At 38.7% G+C, this 10,000-nt stretch overlaps 1 protein-coding gene and 1 long non-coding RNA gene across 2 annotated transcripts in view; one reads left to right on the forward strand and one right to left on the reverse strand.

Annotated features, from left to right (window-relative positions):
* LOC138038719 (ATP-binding cassette sub-family F member 2-like) overlaps positions 1-10,000 on the reverse strand; it is a 27,549-nt gene that overhangs the window by 1,660 nt on the left and 15,889 nt on the right. Inside the window, exons 7-10 of the mRNA XM_068884758.1 lie at positions 8,250-8,339; positions 7,314-7,487; positions 1,172-1,300; positions 889-1,092 (exon numbers count right to left, since the gene is read on the reverse strand). Of these exons, the coding sequence (XP_068740859.1) occupies positions 889-1,092; positions 1,172-1,300; positions 7,314-7,487; positions 8,250-8,339 (597 nt within the window). The remainder of the gene's footprint in view (positions 1-888; positions 1,093-1,171; positions 1,301-7,313; positions 7,488-8,249; positions 8,340-10,000) is intronic.
* On the forward strand, positions 2,524-3,900 carry LOC138038729 (uncharacterized). The gene is made up of 2 exons (XR_011130291.1): positions 2,524-2,749; positions 3,317-3,900. It is a non-coding gene; the product is annotated as an uncharacterized lncRNA (long non-coding RNA).

A 10,000-nucleotide genomic window follows, 5' to 3' on the forward strand; every position in this document is an offset into this window, starting at 1 on the left:
AAACCTAAATCCATTCATGACCGAGCATTTTTTCAGTATCACGAACTCTCACACTATTCGCTAAGAGGAAGGCATGTTAGGGTCTGTCTTCTGTGTTATATCATGGTTGGGAGGGTAAATGCTTGGAGATACTACAATCACGAACAAAACTCTTAAGAAAACAACCCTTCCACGCGCTTTTCAGTTGTAAGCAAACAATTTGACCCCCCCCTCCTCCCCAGTCTCAATGTTGTTTTCTGGGGGGTCACGAACAGTTTCCTGGGAATCAACACTTTCCAAATCAACATTGGATATGGGGAGGGGAGGGGAGAGGAGCAGTAACTGCTGCGGAATTCACCAGGGAGAAATAGTGACCAAGTGCTTTTTGTACGGTTTTCTTCACGAGGTTTGTCCACGATTGTACCTACACCAAGCTATTCTAAAAGCCGAGGGCAAAGAAAGATATGATGATGATGATGATGACGATGAGGAGTCAGTGTCCATGGCCTATGCTTAAATTCGCGCCGTACCCTTGGGGTACACATCGTTTAGATACACGAACGGACACGTAGAAAAAATTGGCGCCCGTGATCCAGTTTTGTTGGTCTGCTCTCAAAGAAAGAATTCTTAACCAACTTCAAAAGTATAATAATTGGGAAGCTTCAGAGCGGATTGTGCAGTGTGAAAATCAGATAGCAACCCAAAATCTCCACTAACGCCAAACTTAGGAAGAATTGGGCGTGTGATTACGTTCAGGATTAAAGGGTTTGGATTGTTTACACAGTCTGACATCACAGATTATACGACAAAATAACTGTCACGCCATATGACTGCGCGACTAAGGTAAGCTAGAAAAGTTGGCCCTTTAATTTGTCAAAGGAAATCCAAGAGACTTTAATTTATTCCAACCTGATTTATAAGTCTGAAGTCGTGGCTAACAAGCATCATCCCTCCCTCAAAGTCGTTGATGGCATCAGCCAAGGCATCGATGGTTTCCATGTCCAAATGATTGGTTGGTTCGTCAAGGAATAACAAATGGGGAGCCTGGAAAGCCAGCCATGCAAAAACCACACGACACCGCTGACCATCGGACAGGTTACGCATCGGACAGATCTGGGGTAAAACAATATTAACCTTGGTTAGGCCAATGGTGGGCACTTCTTCAAATTAGTGAGTGATCCATCATTCATACCTGCTGTTTTCCAGTCAAACCATATCTTCCAATTGATTTTCGCATGTCTTCCACCTCCTTAATTTCTGGAAAGCACTTCATCATGAAAGCAAGCGCTGACATATCCAGTTCTAACATGTCTTGGAGATGCTGTAAGACGCAGATAAATATGGAAGCAAAGTTAAAAGCCTTACATTACTTTTCTAATCAGACTGTACTCATACCACATTATCAACAGCTTTAATAGCCATGATTTCCAATAAATCTTGCAAATACTACGTCTATACTTTGATTATTCTTCTTCGAGTGCCCACTTTCTAAAAAAACAGTCCAACCCAGCTTTACAATAATATTGTTTTTTCACGAGCCTACATGGAGTTAAACGTCCCCCTTCCCACTCCAAGTCTAACGGTGTTTAAGCCCACGTCTCAGTGGTTTATTAGGGAGCTTACGAAACGACGACGGCAACGACGACGCTACAAAACAATACGTTTAGTGAGCAAAAACAATGACTCTGCACGCTCTGCACGTGCGTTTTACATTTTGGTACATTTCTTTGCCGTCATCTCCTAAATGACGACGTGAAATGACCAAATTCAAGGTTCGGTGGAGGACTTTAGCACATGACGATGACTTTTCAGTTCTCTCTCTACGCTTCCAACCCACTCATATCAATTTAATTCCTCGACAGTTACTACACACTTTTAACGCGAAACGACATGAAATAGTTTCGTAGTGATATGAATAACGCGAACCCGTATTTTTAAATGAAGTCATCTTTGCCGTCGTCGTCCTCGTTTCGTAAGCTCCCTAGTAAGGACCTTAAAGTGCCTATCACCTCAACACACTTTTCCAATATATTTATTCTCCGAAATCATCCCAAATACATGGTGTTGTTTTTAGAACATTTAGATTGAAATTTCACTGTTTCATTGGCTTTGAAAAACGGGAAAAGTGGTCATACCGTGGTTAATAACCGAGCAATGAAAGGGAATGGGTTCGATACCGGGTTGACGTCACAAATTACTTTGCATCCCTGTTTTCAAAGAACTACCTCAATGCAAATTAATTTGTGACGTCAACCCGGTATCGAGCCCATTCTCCTTCATTGCTCGGTTATGGATCAAAGTATGATCACTTTTCACGTTTTTGAAAGCCAATAAAAAAGTCAAATTTCAATCAAAAGGTTCTATAAACAACACGATGTATTTGGGACGATTTCGGAGAATAAATAAAGTGGAAAAGTGTGTTGAGGTGATAGGCACTTTAAGAGGACTTCGAGTATTTCACTGGCGAAAAATGTCTGCGCATGAGTTGCGCGATATGACACGTGACGCGTTTCCGGGACTATCATTGGCTCTCGTGAAAAAAGCACTCCCGAGAGGAACAGAAAAATGGCTGGCGTTTGAGAATCGGTAGCTTGTTGGTTTCCGTTCTTTTTAGAGCGATCAAGGCTAGTTTTAAAGCCAGTTTCAAGTGGAATGTATTGTTAGAGAACGTCTATGTTGTGTAAATCGTTTGAAAGTCCAATCCAACCAGCATCCTCGGAAAATTTGCTCCTGGAAAATTTTATTTCGTGGGAAAAGAGCTGCGAAACAGGTGAGTGTTTTGCGCAATTTTTAATGTGGAAAGTTTGTTGCCACCGGGTACAAAAAGTTACTGTAATGTGCAGAAAGGAGGATTCCTAAGGTTTCCGTTCATGTGTGAATTGGCTTGTACCAGGTGGCAGGGAAATGGCAATATTGTTCAACGTGAAGGTTATTTTTTTCTGCGTTACACCTTACGATCGGCACCTCTACATGAATGATCAATGATTCGATCAGATATGAATTTGATTTTGAATGTGATTGTCTCATTCGGAACGTAACCCTAGTATCAAATATTTTAAATAGCTGCTTTTAAGGTCATTTATATTCCCTTTTCTGGTGAATGTCTAGGTTATTATACTTTTTAGCAGTCACAACTCAACGATCCTTGCGTTCAAGTAGTTACCAAGTTATGGATTTGCAATTAATTTGAGTTTAAAATCAAAATCAAAATCCATGTTAGTTAAAATAATGTTTGGAAGAACAGAAGTGTAGGTACAGATGTATATAGGTATCTATAGATTCAGGTTTTTTAGACTATTGTTTTCTGGAAGCATTAATGATGTAATTTTGGTTTTAGGGGACTGTCATGTGTTGTTGGATCAAGGAAATTCTGTTTTGAGTCAAGTATGGTTGACAGTGGATAGTTGTTCCTGAATAGGCTGAAAGGAAGCTTTATTGCCTTGGACTTTTTTTGCTTACACCCCACATGTTTGTTCTTTTCTTACATGGCAAAATTTATTAATATATTATGTGACTTGGAGCTGCAGCTAGAAACAGTGTCCCATGCATAAGGTCTCATTGGGGTTGATGGCAGTAAAATAATTTTGGTAAAAAATGTGTTTAAAGTTTTTATCATAACTTCTCATCTTGGTCCTGCTGGACTTCAAACATGCTCTACCATTTTGCACAAGGAACTTGTGAATCAACCGTTACCTTTTGGTGTATTTGCAATATGATATTTTGGATAGCAATTGATTTATTTTTCTTATCCCTTATGTGTAGATATCCTATGTCTGTCACATAGTTAGTTGTAAGCTTTTATTTCCTGTAGTGTATCTTTATTATAGCTAGCACATGACCCCACAAGCATGTGTTATTGCTTTACTGTTGATTGTGTTTGAATAAAGGATATTGTTGTCTTGTCTTGTAGATAATGCAAAACAGCCTCAGTTGTATTTGCATTATTTCTGAATGTTACTTTTAAAGGGCCATTAAAAAGTGTACAAAGTCTGCAGGAGTTCAGGAAAAATATTCAAAATATTCATTGATTTGAAGTTCCTGAAGGAGGTAAATCTTGAAGAGTTTACGCAACCATATTTGGAATATACGGCATTTCTTTTTGGGAATGTTCAAGTCCACAGAATTCATTTTCTTTATGTTGAGAAGTACTGTAAGACTGTTGACTCAATGGGGTTCCCCATTGACAAGTAAAAGTATCTGGTGTTAGACAGAGCAAAATACTCTGGCTTTAGACAGAGTAAAATACCAGGTATGGCCGGTTTAGGGGTGAAAGGGTTAAATAAAGTGCGATCATTACTTTGACTTTCTTTCTTCATTTGAACCAAAACAAAGTGACTAATCATCACCTCCACCATTGCTATACAACGGCTTTGGCTTTTAGAACAAAGTATCAAAGTTGAAGCTGGTAGCTCAAGGAGTAAACTTTGCAAAAGAGTTAGGTTAAAAATACTTTTATGGTATTTGAGTATTATTGTAGAACAAATTTGCATAATATCATTAAAGTCATTAAATCAATGAGAATCCAAACATGAGGATGCAGTTTGCTGAGGAGGGGTTTTTTGTTTTTTAATTAAACAACTCTTAAAGGTAACAGAATCTTGTTTTCTGGATGTAGGCTAAAGAAATCTGACCCCTTAGGGGAACCAGTTCTAAATTGACAAATGACTGGCATTTTACAATTCATAAGTAAAAGCTACTTGCTCGCTTACCAAATTTTTCTACAGTTCCATTCATTTTTCAGATTTATAGCCTTAAATGTACTGCAGCAACTCTGCCAGCTGTTTGGTCTCAGTATCATAAGCAGTACCCCCTTGGGGTAGTTTTTTCACTTCACCACCATTGTTTAACCCTATCCAGGGACTAAAGCAAGGATGGAAATTGATTACAGCTTAAATAAATTGGACCACTTTTTTTACTTCTTACACTTACTGCATTCAACTTTAATTTATTCATCTTTCGAAATGGTAGGAATGCTTACTATTATTTACAGCATCTAATGTTGAAATATTTTTTACATATGAGTCTTAAGTATGAGTCGATGAGTCATGAGTCAATGAGTTAGTGCAGTTACCCTAACCCATAAAATGAAAGCTAAAATTTCAGAGAGTGCTTAGGCCTAATCACTGAAACGAGGGCTTAGGCTTGATCAATAAATTATTGCTATATTGACTGAGTCTCATTGACTCATGACTCATTGACTAATTGACTCATAAATCATGGGACCTCTTTACATATGGAAAGATAACAGGAGTTATTTCTGTGAAGTCTTATCCAGAAAACTGCAACATAGGATTATTTCCCTTTCAAATGTAGCTTTGTATGCTTTTGCTCAATGTCTTTGAACGATTATTATGGAAATATGAAGTTATGGTTTTTCTAAAAGTTAAATCTAATGCAAGGGGATTAAAATTATTGAAGTAGCTGTGTTGCAACCAGAGTCCGCAAAGAGAGGTTAGATAATTTGTTGTACTGAAAGTACTTAGTAGGCCAGCGTGAAATTTGTGAAAAGTTTTGGAGGGTAACACTGAATCAACTTCAACAAGTTTTCTAAACTTTGAAAATACCTAATTTTATATCGTCCTGCTGTTTAATTGCTGGAAGATAAAATCAGTTCCTGATTAAGTATTTTTGTTGTCACACTAACCCACTACAATGTGGTGAAAGCGTATTATTAGCTGTAGTAATATTTTGTTACAGTAAAATTCTCCCTGCTAGTAAGCTGGACTTCTGAATCAAATATTGTTGTTTTGGCTATTCAGAGTTAACCTAATCTATGTTTATTTCTATAATTTGGAGGAAAGCAAACAATTGGCATTTTGCTTGTAACAACTATAACAAAATATAATTGCAACTAAAAGGTTTCCTTCTGGTGTACCCATTATGAGGTGCTATGACATGGTTATTATTACTGCTAAATTCACTTTAAAAATTTATTTTTGAACGACTGAAATACATTTCTTAATTTGCCCCTCGGTCTTAATACATTTTCCTCTATGGACCACTTGAATGGCAATTTTAACAACTTAATTTTGAAAAAAATGCTTAAGTCTTAACATTTTCTGTTAGATGCGGGACCCCGCGAAAACAGTGTGTAACTATTTAGTTGGAAGAGAAACCATTTGGAAATTTAGTGGTATCTTTTTTGTTCCACTTTTGAAAAGATAAACGCATGACTTGAAATCAAGATGGTAATCCATTAGCTGGTAAGCTCCACAAACAAATTTCCACTCGAACATTAGCAACTGAGACTCGTGTTGACCTTGAAATTTTTAAAAAAAATTTCCCTCGTAGCCCTGTTGGCTTAAAAGAGAATCTCGCTGGCATAGAAACACACTATGCAGTCAACATTCGTTCGTTTTACTGGCCTGAAAAAGGGTCTTTTTCGTCGACGGAGATCTAATAAAATTGATCTAACAAACACCGAATGGCAGCCATGTTTGATTTGAGGTATTGAAGTCACATGACAAGGCCTCGACCAATCAGACATTTTTCGCCAGTGAATTCGAGTATGAGCTTTCCGTTCTGAGCATGCGCACTTCGCAAAAATGTCGGCCTCCAAACCTTATGCGCATGCTCAGTACGGAAGACGCGTAATCACAGTCGTACTCGTTCTCCGATCTAAAGGTCCCTAGTTTAAGAAGGTGCGAAAACGATACTCTGGTCCCAGAGGTTTTTGTGGAGTCGCGAGAAAGCCGCAAAGCGGCGAGAAAGATAAACACTATTTCGCGCCACTTCGCGACTCGTCTTCGCCGCTTCGCGGTCCTCTCGTCGCTTAAGAAAAACCTCTTGGACCAGGGTACGAAAACGAAGCTTTTGGGTCAAAACAAGAATTTCTTATCAAAGGACTGTGTGATTTCCTGATTCTTGACTGTTTCCTTAGCTTTTTGTCGTTTAATTTGAGGTTTGCCTGGCCTAATTTTATCGTGGAAAGTATGGCAAGGCACTGTATAGCATATGGACGTGTTAACCGAGGTGTGCCGCGAAACTAATGAGGGAAGCTTCCATTCAACAACTGCAGTTTCTCTTCTTAACAGAAGAACGTAAATTCTGGATAGGAACTCATTATTTTTTTTCGCATTTCGCGTGCCAAATCTCTTACTCTTCTTCATATCTACTCGAATGTTGACCCAAAAGCCTCGCTTCCACGCGCTCTGAAATGAACAATGCTTAAATTGAGGGCCATACTGTAATAACAGTTATTATAACACTTTTTGGTCCGCATTACCTACCAACTTAAATCTTGACCAAGAATATTAAAATCACACCTTACCACGATCAAAGCTCTTGTATTATCAAGACCAAACTAAGGGAAAAACTCTACAGTTACAAAATACCTGGTGGTAGCGGCAAATCTTCAAGTGATTATGTCTTCGTATGAGCCCATCAGAAGGTGTCAGTGTACCATCAAGAAGTTTCAGTAGCGTTGACTTCCCAGCACCATTTGGTCCAACTAATGCCACTCTGGACTCTAAGTCAATCCCAAAGTCTAAGTCCTTGTAGATGACAGGCTACAAATAATTTTTCAAGGCAACACTGTCAGCTTTATAAAAGAAAGCAGCGAGTGGCCATCTTCATATTATTTTACCCCTCTAAAGAATCTTTTGGAAAGATTGCATGATTAGCTGAAAGAATGCCTGCAAACAGGCTCAGCTGTCAAAAACAGCGACACTTTGGACAAATTTCCAGAGTATTTTCTTCATTAAACATATGGTGCAAGGTCTCTTCATGCAGTATCAGTTGATCAGGCTAATTCCATTTTCCCAATGAAATCTGGCCTGTTCGGTGAACTATTCCCTTCCGTAACCAAAATAATGGCAACTGATAGGATATTTAGCCACACGATTCTGGGTTAGAGGAATGAATATGCATTATGGATGCATGCCCCATATACCAACAATAATATGATTCGTAGCTACCCTATGTGGCTTTTCCATCTCTGTGACTGAAATGTTTCTTACAAGTCAGGACCTAACAAGCCCCACTAACCCTTTAATTGCACTGGCAGTCACAATTGCCATTTGAAGAAGGCATCGTCACGTAAATTTGTCTCTAGTATACTAGTTTGCAGCATCTCTGTGACTGAAATGTTTCTTACAAGTCAGGACCTAACAAGCCCCACTAACCCTTTAATTTCACTGGCAGTCACAAGTGCCATTTGAAGAAGGCATCATCCCGTAAATTTGTCTCTAGTATACTAGTTTGCAGCAAAAAAAAAAATGTATATACATAATTCTGACAATAGGATTGAATTTTCACATCTGTTACGTAACCTTGTCTGGTCCATATCTGAAGGTCATGGTTTGAACTTGGACAACAGGAGGTGCAAGTTTTCCACAGTCAGGAAAGTAGAATGTTAGGACCTGTTCACCAAAAGAAAAGAGAATGGAAAACATAATTATATATAAATATATATTAGAATGGCCATTAGAAATCAAGCAGTCCAGTTGATAGGGAAATAGATTTGCACGCATTCACATTATGCTTTTAGTCTAACAAACAATCTTCAGCAGAATAATATATAGATTTAGCCAAGCCTAAAAGCGGAGGTCCCGAGTTATTTATTCTTACAACTAGTAATAGTTTTCACTACATCTGCCCCTGCCTAAGTTAGTATGAAAGGCAGTTGAGATATAAATAAATTGTAAGCTAAACATTATTTTCACCCTTTTTCCGATTTGCGTCTGACAAATTGTCGCACCTGTGGCCAGACAAAATCAATTTCTGAGCCAGGCAACTCGATTTGCATCAGATCTGCTTCAATGTTTGACTCCAAAAACACCTTGGTCATGTAGAATATCAATACCACTTGCGCACCCGTTTAAGCAATACCAATACCACCTTGCGCACCAAGCTGAGAAAATTGATATTGATTCCTCCTACATTACCTACAAATCCAGTTAATTTATACATTCACACTTTTTGCACGGGAACTTCTGGGTTACCTCCTCGGGTTTTGGCCGGGGGCAATTAGTTAATCTGGCTAGAGCCTGTGATCCAATCGAAAACCAGTACCTGGTCAGCGATGAAATTTAGCTGACCTTGATGAGCCCACGATATGGTCATGTGATAGTGGTCAGCAGATATCCTGTTTTGACAGGTGTCAATTAAGCATAACATGGATGTCCAATATCAAGGATGTTCCCACACCCTAGAGTTTCACACTGGCATAATTGGAGGGGTGGATATGCGGCTGTACAGTTATAAGATGACCAAGATAAAATTTTCTCACACAGATGATGCTCTTAAGGCGCAGAGCTCTGCTATTATTACACAGAGATGTATCCAGAGTGAGTCATTGCGTCCTGGGACGCACTCGTTTTCCTTTTGGACGCATAGAATATGGAACAAAGGGTCCAATTGGACGCAGAAAAAAAAAAAAAGGTTTATGCAAATTACGAATGCCAGGAAAAACATGCGAACGGCGTATTTCACAAGGAAATTGAACATTCCCATTTCTCACAACGGAGAAATGATTGAGTTCCTTAAATTTCAAAGTAAGCTGCTATTTTCGGATTTTTGTAGTCAAATAATTTCATTTTGTCAACCATTATGTCCAGCTTCAGAAGTTGAGTTTTTGAATTCGCACGTGTTGCGTGACATGATCTGAGCTGTTTTTATTTAGGCGAGACAATTGGCGACACTTTCGATCTGCCGCCAGTGATAATAAAACATTTCAGTCGAAGTTCAGTTTGTTGCATGCTTTCCAAGTGAATTTCAAGCATTAGTTCGCTTATCGTGAGTGAAATAACAGAGAATCCAAAGGAAAAGTATGTTAAATTTTTGTTTTGTGCAACCCTGTTGATATTAATTCCGGGCGCGTACGTGTCGTCATCTCTGTTCTTGTTTTGAACGTAACTTGTCTGTTTTGCAAATTACGCAACTTTCTTCGGAGTTAGAGTTATAATTAACTCGTTGAACATGAAACTTGAACGTATTCAATCGCTTGATTATTAACATTGGCCATGGCAAAGTCACGGCCGCACGGGCCGACGACAAACTGTGTATCGATCGCTTACATTTG

The sequence above is a fragment of the Montipora capricornis genome, chromosome 1 (genome assembly GCF_036669925.1).
Source record: "Montipora capricornis isolate CH-2021 chromosome 1, ASM3666992v2, whole genome shotgun sequence".
NCBI lineage: Eukaryota > Metazoa > Cnidaria > Anthozoa > Scleractinia > Acroporidae > Montipora > Montipora capricornis.